This window comes from Nicotiana tabacum, chromosome 18, assembly GCF_000715075.1.
Source record: "Nicotiana tabacum cultivar K326 chromosome 18, ASM71507v2, whole genome shotgun sequence".
Lineage (NCBI taxonomy): Eukaryota > Viridiplantae > Streptophyta > Magnoliopsida > Solanales > Solanaceae > Nicotiana > Nicotiana tabacum.
Window position 1 is genome coordinate 94,397,791 of NC_134097.1, and position 13,647 is coordinate 94,411,437.

The 13,647-nt window shown below is 35.8% G+C and overlaps 2 protein-coding genes across 2 annotated transcripts; one reads left to right on the plus strand and one right to left on the minus strand.

Annotated features, from left to right (window-relative positions):
• The first annotated feature begins 1,322 nt into the window (after positions 1–1,322).
• On the plus strand, positions 1,323–7,019 carry LOC107810196 (putative methyltransferase PMT2). Its single transcript, XM_016634945.2, has 7 exons — positions 1,323–1,643; positions 2,426–3,080; positions 3,210–3,420; positions 3,646–3,940; positions 4,451–4,825; positions 5,441–5,518; positions 6,460–7,019. The coding sequence occupies exons 2-7, from the start codon at positions 2,433–2,435 to the stop codon at positions 6,692–6,694; spliced, it is 1,842 nt and encodes a 613-aa protein (XP_016490431.2). The 5' UTR covers positions 1,323–1,643; positions 2,426–2,432; the 3' UTR covers positions 6,695–7,019.
• Positions 7,020–8,002: 983 nt separating this feature from the next.
• Positions 8,003–12,900, minus strand: LOC107810197 (sphinganine C4-monooxygenase 1). The gene is made up of 2 exons (XM_016634946.2): positions 12,139–12,900; positions 8,003–8,965 (listed from the first exon to the last, which is right to left on the minus strand). The coding sequence occupies exons 1-2, from the start codon at positions 12,388–12,390 to the stop codon at positions 8,426–8,428; spliced, it is 792 nt and encodes a 263-aa protein (XP_016490432.2). The 5' UTR covers positions 12,391–12,900; the 3' UTR covers positions 8,003–8,425.
• Between the last annotated feature and the right edge of the window lie 747 nt (positions 12,901–13,647).

Below are 13,647 nucleotides of genomic sequence, written 5' to 3' on the forward strand. Positions count from 1 at the left end.
TATCAAATCGGAAAGAAGGCTTCAGACAATGTTTATTTAAAACCAGTACAGGCACCAGCTTGTTAATTGTGCAAATAAGCATGTAATGTTTTCAAGACATCATTTGAAAGTTTGAGAACCAAAATGTTACCGCATGCTGAAATTTAAGCAACACTACGCATAAGTTTAAAGTTTTCGGGTAATAGTATCTGAAGGTCCACATTTCTCCTTATACGTGGTAGATTATAACCATAAACAATTGCAAAGAGACTTAGTTTTATTGTAATTTTTTTCTAAACCAAGAATTACCTTTTAGTGTTGTCACCTCATCTGAGTATAACCTTTGTATCTCCTCCAAAGTGTTATTCAGTATATCAAAGAAATACTCTGCCGGGAACACCTCCATAGGTCAACAGAGCAATAAGAGTTCTTGATAGATAAGTATTCCGAGGTTTAAAACTGAAAGAACATAAATGATGTTAGTTGCACACAGTCATGAAAGTAGCATTTTAAATTTCATGTTCCGACGAAGATTCCAAGGTGAAACTTTATCTTTCTACTAATTGAATTGACTAAAAAGCACAAAATAGTAGAAATTAGAAACATACCTTTGAAAATTGAAACTATCGCAAGTTCGCAACAACAACGTCTTCGTTTGCCCAGAATTTGTGAGGACTGAGGAGTGAGGATCGCCTAATCGGAGCTCGGAAAGCCGGAAATCGCCTAATCGGGCTGAGAAATTGAGGAATCGGACTGAGGAATTGAGGAATGGAGCATCTTCGTCTCTTCGACTCTTCGTTTGCTGCTCTGTCTAATAGCCTAATGCTCTAACCTAATGAATGATGTTTAGACAGGGTGGGCTGGGGCTTTGGTCTGGGGAGTTCACTGGTTCAATAAGAAAATTAGAAAAATGTCTTTAAAAAAATCGGTATTTCGGTATACCGAAATTTCAAATGTCTAATACCGAGGACCGTACCGAAATACCAAAATTGCAATACCGAATTAGATCGAAATACCGAAAAAACCGAAATCGAAATACCGAATTAATTCGATTCGGTTCGGAATTCAGTTTTTCGGATTTTATGCCCACGCCTAATAACAATAATGACGATTATAAAACAACTCGTAACTTTGAGTCTGCCTGAACAGGATTTTCTAGTTTCTCGACTCTGCTCCAATCAAAAGACTAAAGGCTCTATTGATACTATCAACGTACATGATTCACCAAGATCCTTCATCTCAAGCCGTCCATCCTGCCGACTATTACATTGAACGACACACATAGTACGTCTTAGATTTTTCATGAAGGTAGGTCCCACTTCCTTGGTTTTATTACGTTCTAGTGCTATCCCATATGGGTCCCATTTCATCTGATTGGTGTGGCACTTCGCACCTCCTTTACGCTTTAGCAAACACTACTATGATTACTAAACAGAAACCCCCACTCCCCCCAAACAGGAAAAAAAAAAGGAAACTTGTAAATTTGATCTATACTTGTAGATATTTTTGAATATTCAAAATCAGGGGAAATTTTTGCAGTGGCTCTGCTAAATTTTCTCGGCTAATTTGTAAAGCTTTAAGGGTGGCACCATAATTGAGTTGTAGACGGAAAAGCAGAGTTGGAAGGTCATTAAGGAAGTGTGAAAAAAAAATTCATGACATTGGTATACTGATTGAACAATTTATAGCTGATCTTTCATTCAATTCATTGCAATTCTTGATTTAAAGTTCCTATCTTTCTTTTCAGTTTGGTTGATTCATTTGTCAAGTCAGACTTCACTTTCTAAACCCCTTTACAGTACATGGTTCAAATTTGTTCTTATGGGGTACTATAACAATATTTTCCTAGTGTAGTTAGAGTATAATAAATTTGCAGTTTTGAGCTTCTTTTTTTCTTGGGTCTGCTCTAAGTATCAGTTCTTGGCTTCAAGTTTCAGTTTTTGTAGCTTTGGGGGGTTGTGTTCTATGAGCTGATGCATTGTTCTCTGGTTATATATATCTGTTTTACTATGTTGGAACTAACACAACCTATTTGAGAGCTTGATTTGTGGGTTGGTTTGTTTAACTTTTGTGTAATAGAACTGTCAAACTTGGTCCAATTACTCTGCGGGGCGGTTAAAATCTATGGTCGTCTCTTGCTACCTTAATATGCAGTTACTGAAGTATCAGGGAGAAAAAGAAGCTTTATCTGAGTTTACTCTATAATTTGCTTTAATTGACTTCTACTGAAATTTCTAACAGCATTTGGTATCCTCGACGATCAACATATTATAGAACTATGCTCTGATCTAGTGACGGTCTTCTTTTTTTTTCCTTCATAATAGAGGTCATTTGCAGTATAAGGTGTGATGTCTGGATATATGTACTTCTGATACATTTAGAAAACATAGGTGCATCGGCATTCTATTTCCTTCTCATTCCTAACTCAGCTTTGAAATCATTTCAGGACAACAATGGCAAATAAAAGTTCAGGGGACAATAGGACTAGGACTTCTGTGTCGATCTTTATAGTAACTGGTTTATGTTGCTTCTTCTATTTGCTTGGAGCATGGCAAAGAAGTGGCTTTGGGAAGGGAGATAGTATAGCTCTGGCGGTCACCAAGACTGCTGGTGAGAACTGCAATATCCTACCGAATCTCAATTTTGAGACTCGTCATGGTGGCCAAGCGGGTAGCATTGATGATTCGGGAACAGAAGTCAAAAAATTTAAGCCATGTCATCCTCGTTACACCGATCATACACCGTGTCAAGATCAAAAGCGTGCTATGCACTTCCCAAGGGAAAATATGATCTATCGGGAAAGGCATTGTCCACCTCAAGAAAAGAAGTTGCATTGCCTCATTCCAGCACCTAAGGGGTATGTTACCCCATTTCCGTGGCCAAAAAGTCGGGATTATGTTCCATATGCCAATGCTCCATATAAGAGCTTGACCGTTGAGAAGGCCATTCAAAATTGGGTTCAGTATGAAGGTAATGTGTTTAGATTTCCTGGAGGAGGGACACAGTTTCCTCAAGGAGCAGATAAGTATATTGATCAGCTTGCTTCAGTAATCCCGATTCAAAATGGAACTGTTCGGACTGCTCTGGACACTGGTTGTGGGGTATGCTTTCTGCTTTGAAATCCTCTCTTTTACCCAAAGATATCTGTGTGTCAGTTTCTTCACCTACTTGGAGAGTATTTCTCGCTATTGTGTTGGCTTCTTTGGCTAACAATGCTTTATGAATCCTAGGTTGCAAGTTGGGGTGCTTATCTTTGGAAAAGGAATGTCATAGCAATGTCATTTGCCCCCAGAGACTCACATGAAGCTCAGGTTCAGTTCGCTCTTGAAAGGGGTGTGCCCGCTGTTATTGGCGTACTAGGAACAGTCAAAATGCCATATCCATCTAAGGCGTTTGATATGGCTCATTGTTCTCGTTGTCTAATCCCATGGGGAGCTGCTGGTATGAATGTTGTTTGGTAGCAAGAATAACTACTTTGCAAATTTGTGCTGTTTTCTTTTATAAAAGGTTGCCATTCTCAAAAAAAAAAAAAAAAACTACTTTGCAATATGAACAAGTGTGATGTTTTACAATTTTGCAAGACATTTGGTTTTACTTCACTCCTTTTACTTGTTAACCTTTTCGGTAGAGCGCTTTGGTTGCATATTTTATACTTTCTTCTTGCAGATGGAATCCTCATGATGGAAGTTGATAGAGTTCTTAGACCTGGCGGTTATTGGGTGCTTTCCGGTCCTCCTATCAATTGGAAGACTAATTACAAGGCCTGGCAACGACCCAAGGAGGAACTTCAGGAAGAACAAAGGAAGATTGAAGATATTGCTAAACGTCTTTGCTGGGAGAAGAAATCTGAGAAGGGAGAGACTGCAATTTGGCAGAAAAGGATGGATGCTGACTCATGCCGTTCAGAACAAGAAGATTCTGCAGCTACATTTTGTAAATCTGCAGATCCAGATGATGTCTGGTATGTCATCATTCTAAATAGTTCAGTTTTATATGTTGGTAGTTCGTCTGTACTTCAAGAAAATGCTAAGGAGAATGTGCTTCTTGCCTCCGATGAGTGGCAAATTGATACAACGGGATTTTCTTTTGGTGTCTCAAAGAAACTTGATTATGTCCTCAACGCTAAAACAATATTAAGTCTTTTTGACTTATACACTTATTTCCTAAGACGAAGAATGTTTTTAAGAAGGTCTAAGCATGTGGAAAGATATCTAGAAGTCTTTATAATTAAAGTTTGTGATAATCTGATACGGTGGTTATTTACCTTGTTCACTTACCATGCAAACCCTGTTGGTGCAAGACAGCGAGTGTACACTACAGTGTTAACCCTATTAGCTTGGCCCGTTCTATAAGAACGAAGTAAAAGGATAGACCCTTTCGTTTCATCCAACATTACTTGTACATTACACTGTAAATCATTATTGAAAATCAAGTTTCATGGTTATTCCATTGTTTTGCTTCTGTTGATCAGGTACAAGAAAATGGAAGGATGCATAACACCAAGCAAAGTTAATGGTGATGGCGAGGGTCTAAAGCCATTTCCTGAGAGACTTTTTGCTGTTCCCCCAAGAATTGCCAATGGACTAGTTTCTGGAGTTTCCGTTGAGGCATATCTGGAAGACAACAAGAAATGGAAGAAGCATGTAAGTGCTTATACAAAAATTAACAAACTCATTGATACAGGAAGGTACCGTAATATCATGGATATGAATGCTGGACTTGGAGGTTTTGCTGCAGCTCTTCATTCTCCCAAAATGTGGGTGATGAATGTTATGCCGACAATAGCCGAGAAAAATACCTTGGGAGTTATATATGAACGAGGGCTTATCGGAATTTATCATGACTGGTATGACTTCTTCTCTCACATGCTCAATATATACTTATCTGGATTACTGTGGCAACTGTTTGTCGTTTACAGGAAGTTGCAGTATTCTTGGCACTCAATTTTTGTGGTTGTGAATTGTGATTATTAATCTTGTATTCTCTACTCTTTTGGCTGTAAATGCAAGGACCATCAAAGGAAAATTTTGCTCTATTATTAGTGACTTTGTGAAGAATTAAGGAAGTGTCAGATTAAAGGAAACCACTGATCAAATATTACTATCCCTTTCTATGTTAGTTTGCTCTTGTACTTCTGGTTTGGATATAGTAGTTAACGCATTAACCTTAGAGGATACTAAACTCGGGATCTTTGTGTGAGGCCTTCAATATCAGAGGGTTTAAAGTTAATTAAGCATATGCTCGCAACATACCTATATAGAGCAATATAAGTTGCTGCCTTGGGTTTCAACACCAAAATTTTTAAGTCTCGGTGGAAATGGAGGAAGGAATATCAATCCTATGTCACGTTTTGATCAAATTGTTTTGTCTAATTTTGTCTCTTAGTAAGGAGATCAAACTGTGCATCGTACTTTATACAATAATTTTCTCTTCCTCTTATCCTGCTGAAATTGTGATTCAGGTGTGAAGCATTCTCTACGTATCCAAGGACTTACGATCTCATTCATGCTCATGGTCTTTTCAGTTTATACAAGGATAAGTAAGTATTCCATTTTTTCTTTTCTTGTACTTTAGCATTTCAAGCTGTTCCTTGTTGAGATCAAGAGCCTTATTTAGTATTATGACTCTTGAGAATTGGGCTGGAGCCAATCTCTTTAATGGAGTTCGTATTATAAGCCCTGCCTAATTGGCTCAGTGTTGACTTGAATTGCACGTCACTAATATTTGCTGGTTTCCTCCTTCAGAACTGAATGATCGGAATTGGTTGTAAATAAAGAATAAGTCGGAGTATTAGTGTGGTTAAGCCAAACATCTTCAAGTTACGCCCTCTGTCCCAATTTATATTAGTATGACACTCTTCTAGTTTTAGTACGTTCCAAATGTTTGAAATCAATCCATTTCTATTCAACCTTTACAACTTTCAAAAGATCAAAATCATTAAATTATTCAACTTTTAAGCTTTAGTGTGATGTTTCCTTATCAACCTAATCATTCAACTATTACTTTTAACATTTTATCTTCTTTATCACCAATAAGTCAAATTAACACCTTAAACTTGGTCAAAAGTCAGTACCATCATAAAAATTTAAGCTAAGAGCGTACATTTTATTGCTTCTTTTGAATCCCATTTTTAAGCTGAACTTTATGCGATTAGCAAAACTATTATATAAGAGCTTCTCTAATTGTTTTAGAGTGAAGAGATATGTTAAACTCAATAGCATGCTTGGAGGGTTTGGCTGGATTATCCAATGCTAAACCAATAGCGTGTCACTTGGAGATGGGTTAAGTAACTAGAAAAGGTCTGTCCCATTAGTATTAGCTAAAAGTTTTAAGTGGCTAAATATTTACTGAATCCATCCCAATTAGCTGACCTGTTGTTTCTTGTTGTTTCTGTTAGCATAGATTGCTGTTGTGCTTTTGTCCAAATTAAATTAGTGTTTTAACACTCGTCTGTTGACTTTCTTTCTTGAATTCATTTAGGTGCGACTTTGAAGACATTCTCTTAGAGATGGACCGTATTTTGCGGCCAGAAGGCGCTGTTATTATGAGGGACGATGTAGACGTGCTAATTAAGGTGAAGAAGATAATAGGAGGTATGAGATGGGACTTTAAATTGATGGATCATGAAGACGCCCCCCTTGTTCCCGAGAAAATACTTGTAGCAGTCAAAAAATATTGGACCGTTGGTGATAATAATACCACATTCACACGATAAGATGCTCGCGAAGATGGTGGTCTGATCAATGTATTTGCAATGGATTCCGAGAAACATAAAGTTCAGTTATCAATGGTATTTGGTGGCTAAGGAATTTTTGGTCGAGGAGGTACTCTCCTTAATGTATGTGTTTAACTTTCTATTGATGGATTCATAAATATGAACACACTTGCATTCATTTATTCTCACTAGTTGATGAGTCCTGAATCTTCTGATGTATTCTTAGGAGCATTTTCTTCCTTCAAAAACAGATGTTGTAATGTGTTCAATACATTTTTGTATGAGATATGTTGATATTAATCTGCTTTACTTCATTGGAACAAAATTATCCATCTCGCCGCCCCCAAGTATCTTCAAGTTATGCATATCTGTTACAAAGAATATTTGTAAAGCTGGCATTCCTCCGGGACTTATAAGAAGAAGCTAAAGAAATTGGGTAGCTTTTAAAATTAAAAAAATCTCTTGATTAGTGACGAATTTAGTTTAATAATAATTTATTAAACACAATTGGATTCTAATAATTTTGATTCTATTAAACAAATTCAACCATTTAATTAGTAGTACAATTTTTCATTTTCAATCCTCCAATATCAAGGTTTCCTTAAATTTTCCACCCAGTGCTAACTTAAAATAAGAAGAAATGACCAAATTAATTTAATCCTGGCATTAACGATGGTAGTTACACAGAAATGAGAAAAATTATGTAATTTGAAGGTTAACTGTAAGTACCAAAATGAATATTTACCAAACAATTGAGGGACGTAAATCGTGTTTCTTATTTCTTTTTTCTAATTTCTGAAGACCTGCCTATAATTGTCTACTCCCTCCGGTCCAAAATAAATGATTTTTTGGCCTTTTTTTTGTGGTTCAAAATAAGTAATTTTTTCAAATTTCAAGAATGAATTAATTATTTTTTTCCTACATTGCTCTTGGAATAAATAGTATTGGAGTATGTGTTAGGAGTGATATTTTGAAGAGATAATAAAAGTTAATATGGTTAATTTTATTGCTAATTAATGTTAAAATGTAAATTTCTTAATCTGTGTGAAAATAACTAAAAAATTACTTATTTTGGACCGGACGCAGTAACATCTTAACAGTTCACATCGTCAGCTGTCACCTTGAAAAAGAAAAAGACAACTCATTGATCTGACTAAGTAATTCCTATGATCCTCATGTCATATTCAAATCAGTATTATAAACACTAGACAGCCTTGCAATGTTCTGTCAAGAAGAGACCAAAAACAATGACATATAATCAATCTTTAGTATCAGATAGATGCATAATTTACAAAACATTTTTCTAAGTTACATAGTTAATAAAATTCAACTGGAGATCAGTAACTTATGATAACAAAATAGAGGTTTATAATTACACAACTGTGACCACTTAACCAATAAAACCTCTCCGCGACGGACTCAAAGCCCGAAGCAGACTATGGTAGAGAATATTCAGAAGAAGAAAAAAACATCACTTGGATGCATACAATCCATTGCCAGACAATACTTAACCTCTACCTATACCAAATTATGGGAAACCAGATTATGACAAAAGGAAAGGCATTATTTGCCCCTTTTTTCTTTTTTCAACCTCAAAAAGAAAACCAGTAATACAACAATATATGCAGAAACATATATACAAATTACTGAGAAAGGCAAATACGGGTGTAAAATTGCAGTGGTACATACTTTTAAAACATGTACTGACAGTTTTGTTAGTCATCCTTGCAATCATTTATCAGGCCGAGCTTCATAACCCCCTTCTGGTCTCTTCACAAGTGCATATGGCATGTACGTACCAAGTATCCTATCCCACGTCACAAAGAAGGGTTGTGAAAAGTTATACTTGCTTCCGTAAAGTTGGTGATGAACGTCGTGGTACGCTGAGTTGTTCTTAAAGACGATATGGAACAGGTTTCCCGGTAGCCATAGTCCACAATGATCATCGACTGTCTTGATGGTCGCAAACGAGAAAAAGAAGATAGAAGCTCGCGGAGACATGCCTGAGAAAAGGAAAGCTAGGGCCCCACCGATAGTGTCGAGTATCAGACCCTCTAAAGGGTGATTGTACAAAGCTCCGAATGCATATGGAACAACTAGCCGGTGATGCTGAGAATGGATATGCTTGTATAAGAACTTATTTTGATGCATGTAGCGATGCATAAAGTATTGCCAAGTATCTAACACCACCATTCCAACAAAGAATTGTCTAGCAAGAACAAGGAAGCTAGCCTGTTGATTTCCGCCAGATTCTCCATCATTACCTGTGACCTGTTCCGGAAAAATTGAATTTAGTGAACAAGAATAAATTATCAAACTTGCATCCAGAAACGCATTGACATATAAACACAAATAATAAAAAGTCTGGACGAAAAATATTAGAGGAGAGAGCACAAGTGGAATAAGATATAAAATGGATCTAGAAAAATCACTTGATTGTGGATTGACCAAGAATGATTTCATTTTGCAATCAGCTAAAAGACATTCCAAAAGCCAAGGTCCGATAACAATCTCTGAACCATATGACGTTGGACTAGATGTTTGCTTAAAGAATTAACGCAAGCCAAACTCCAGTTGGCTGCTATATGTCAGAACAGCTCAAGTGGGGGATGTATTCATTAAGCTGCATGTGTGAAACTAAAGAAATTAGAAACTACACTATTGATAATAACTCCAAAGTGTAGTTTGAACCCACATGGGCACAAAAGTACAAGTCAATTGCCTCATTTTGAGGTCGCGGAAGTTTAGCAGAATGCAGACATGTTGTAAATATAATGAACTATCTTACAACATGATACTAGAGTAATGGTTACTAATAGAGTAATCTCACTTGTTAGTTGTCACCACTTCATCTCTATCACCGTTGACATCAATCCAAGGATGCACTGGTTTCTCTTTCCTCTCCTTTGATGGGCAGGAACAACTTCTTCCTATAAAAGATCCAAGCTTATATGCTGAGCTAGGAGAGTAATACTCTTCTTCAAACTCTAAAAAGTAGAAAACCACCCAAATTCCTCGTTGGTTACCTTTTCAATAATCTAAACGTACAGTTAAGAGGGCTAGTGAAGACTCCGAGCAGCCTATTTTCTCATTAAGCACTCTTTTTTTTCTACTAACAAAGAATAAACTCTAACTAAACAAAGATCGAAGACATTATCCCTTGCTAGCGCTTCTAATTACCACCACCAAAGTTTAGCAACAGAAACAACGAAATCTATTTGTGTGTCTTCATCCTTCCAAGTACATCACAATATTAAATACTCATTTTATGCTACCAAAGGAGGGATAAGGCGAGGGGGAGAGGATAGCCTAACGGACCAATGTCTCTACACCAATCTGCAAAACAGCTCAATCCAGACAAGAAAGGAAGGAGGGAAATAGAAAATCATTGATCGCTAAATTCTTCATAGATGCGTCACTGTTATATTGAAGCTGCCCTCTCCTCCAGACCCACTTTGTCTCACACATAACACTAATTTTCTTGGAAACGAGTATTCTGGCATCAACTTATCGGGGCTTCTTCAACATAAAGTGTTTAGTAGAGCACCCCGACACCTCTAGACACACAAACACACAGAAAAGAGGAAGGAAGCCATAGCACTATGCCACTATCAGTCAAAACTATAGCGCACATTTTGTATCTGATACTTGCACAAAATCATGTTATCTCCATGGTATGTCTGCCCTTTCCCTTCAAATTAACGCAATTAATATCTCCCCCCTCAGAATTTAAAAATATATTATTAAATGTACAAGCTCAGATAAACGGAGGCACTAGTGTTCCTAGGTTCATAAAATTCTCGGATATTTCATAAAGAACACTTCAAATAACTATCTATAACAGCTACATAGACAAATGATTTCTCCGCCCATCTGTCAGCCAAATTCTACAAACAGCAAGGTAGACAATACATCAACAAGAAGTCTACTACCCTGTCCACAAACAATTGGACAATCAGAACTAATCATAAATGTCAAAAATGAAAGAAAATGTCCTCTTCATATTAAAAAAAAGTGAGGCATCGCTAAATTCCAAAGAAGAACTATTATCCCTCATAACAGCCTCTTCCAACTCCTCTTCCTCTTCCATGCCCACCACAGGGTATGAAATATACCATGAAAGTATAAACGTCATGTTGCTTACCTAAACAACATATTTCAAATCCAAAAACTCAAAGATCAAAAGGAAGTTTGAAGCCTTCAACCAAAAACCAGATAGCGTTCACCACTACAAGGTCAAACAATCAATCAATAAAATTTGCCTCAACCACAAACTAGATGGTGTTAATGGTACGAATGATCTGTATGCATTCCGCTCTATCTGGACTCATCTCATTCTTACTAATCAAATCAGATTCTACAGCAAATAGCCATCCATAAAAGGTAACAAAGAAAAATACAAGGAGTTGCTAAGAATTTCCCAAAAGAAAAAAAAGCTAATAAGCACGCTTCAAATGTAATAACACAGCACCCATCATTTCTCTCCATCTCCGAAATAAGAAAATACCAGACAGAAATTTGCAAAAACAGAACTTTGCAATAAAAACTCCACCATCCTGAAAATGAGCACAAATTGTGCAGCAATACAAACTAATTGTCAATCGAACACCCCCCTAAAGATCTTCATCGGATTCAAATAATGGAAAAAAACCAACAATATATGCCTCGAGGTGCCAAATCCCAAAGAAATAACTATTCGTTGTTGTAACAGGCTCCTCAAGTTCCTTCCAGACCCCACAGCCACAGTGTATGAACACACCATGAAGTATAATTGCACATTGCTTACACCGAACTGCATATTTTAAACTCAAAATTCAAGAACAAAAAAATTTCCAGACTTCGATCAATAGTGGATAGCCAAGGGCGGAGCGAGAGCATTGTCTAGGGGTTCAGACAAACCCCATAGCTTTTGCTTGAATCATGTACTTGTATTAGGAAATTCATTAAATATTTAAATATTTAATGAATAAATACTTAACTGCAAACCTAGTAACTAAGACGAGCTATGGCTTTGATGGCAAACTCATAACCATTAACTTCGAATAATAGTTCCCGCCTTTGTGGATAGCAACCGCCATCAAAGGTCAATCAAATTAATCAATCAAAACTATTCTTTCAGTCCTAAATTAGCTGGCTATATGAATCCTCTGTATCCAACTGATCCACGAAATGAATCCCATTTATCAAATTCAAAGTACTTAACATAGTTAAACTATTTTGCATTGACGGTCAACTTACCACAACGTTCATCCTTTACCCAAGAGGAGGGGTCAGATTATGCTTTGCAAAATTCTAAAGTAAGACTAAGAAAGCTCTAAAAACATGCTTCAAAACACAAGAATACAGCAATCACCATATCTCAATCTCAAGAAATGAAAAAAATCAAACAGAAAAATTGCATAAAAACAGAAACTTTGCAATAAAGGGGTGATGGGGTTACGAACCGCGAAGAGAATTGTGGCAACAACAGCCTGAACAGCCTGTTGAAGAAGAACCCCTTTAACAACCTCTTTCTTTGTAACCAAATTCTTCTCATCCTCATCTTTTTTTGTATGCAACCTATAATTCTCCATACCCCCAAGCATACAATACAATCCTGAATATACCCAATACACCACTATTGGCGAAATTGTCCCCAACAATTCATCTGACACACCATATATTCCTCCTCTAAATTCAACAGTTTCAATATTCATATTGCCTTGTAGCAAATACAATTACAATAACAATAACACAAGATTCTCCGAAATTACAAAAAAAAGATTCAAACTTTATGTATATAAAATTAGATTCTTGTAACTATGAAAAAAGATACAAATTTTATGTAAATGAAACAAGATTACTGGAAACTAGGAAAAAAGATTCGAACTTTATGTAAATGGAACTAGATTCTTGTAACTATGAAAAAAATTAAAACTTTATGTAAAATTGTGAGTTTATTTATGGAAAGAGGGGAAGATTGGAGCTAGGGTTTGTGAGGGGGGTGGATTGAATTCTCTTCCAAATTTAATTGGAAGGAATTCAAGAAAACACACAAAAAAAAAAAGTAAAGCTAGGCAAAAAAGAAACCTAATGATGATCAATATTTAGTTGTTTTTGTTCAATCTGTGTTTTGAAGTATTAATAAAAAGGGCATTATTATTTGCAGCAAGAGTAGATATATTGCTATTGTTTTCATCATCAATATATATGAGGAATCTAGAAATGCTTTTTGAGTAGTAGTAATAATATTAAAGAAAATAAATAGGACTAATAATATAACTACGCTTTCTTTAGAGAAAAAGAAAAAAATTAGTAATGTTTTTTACTTTGTGGGACCGAAGGGGGGAGATGGGAAAGTCTTGAGGGGTCGTTTGGTAGGGTGTATAAGAATACTTAGTAAGGTTTATTAATAATGATGAAATTATTCAATTATTTAGTTTAATGTATTAAAAATAACATGCATTGCATAATCGTTTAAAAAAAGTTATTTGTTTACACAAATACCTTCCTGAAAATCGTTAGAAAGGATTTGAAAAAGATTTAAAAGGTGGTTATGCATTTATACACGCTTATTCGTATTTAAAAATCATAATATTGCTAATATCATGGTTTTATTATGTATGCGAATAATACTGAATATGGTGTATATAACTAATACAAGTATTACTTATACATAGGTTTAAAAACACTATCAAACAAGAGATTAATAGTACGAAAGCTAATACATATATTCCTTATTTTCCCTAACACATCCCACTCCATCCATCTCAAATTATCTGTCGTAATTTCTAAAAATAGTTGTCTCAAATTATTTGTCATTTTAGAAGGTCAAGACAAATAAATTATATTTTTCTATTTTACCCTTAATAGTAGTAATTGTTCTTGAAAATAGAGATAGTAAATATTCAATGAAGATAAATCATATCTTAGGACATCAATAAGGATAAAATAATCTAAAATTCTTCTTAATT

Coding starts and splice junctions, on each gene's coding strand:
- LOC107810196 (XM_016634945.2), top strand. CDS start 2,433: ATGGCAAATAAAAGTTCAGGGGACAATAGGACTAGGACTTCTGTGTCG. Junction 3,081..3,209: donor CTCTGGACACTGGTTGTGGG/GTATGCTTTCTG, acceptor TATGAATCCTAG/GTTGCAAGTTGGGGTGCTTA. Junction 3,421..3,645: donor AATCCCATGGGGAGCTGCTG/GTATGAATGTTG, acceptor TTCTTCTTGCAG/ATGGAATCCTCATGATGGAA.
- LOC107810197 (XM_016634946.2), bottom strand. CDS start 12,390: ATGAATATTGAAACTGTTGAATTTAGAGGAGGAATATATGGTGTGTCA. Junction 8,966..12,138: donor TTGCCACAATTCTCTTCGCG/GTTCGTAACCCC, acceptor TTTCCGGAACAG/GTCACAGGTAATGATGGAGA.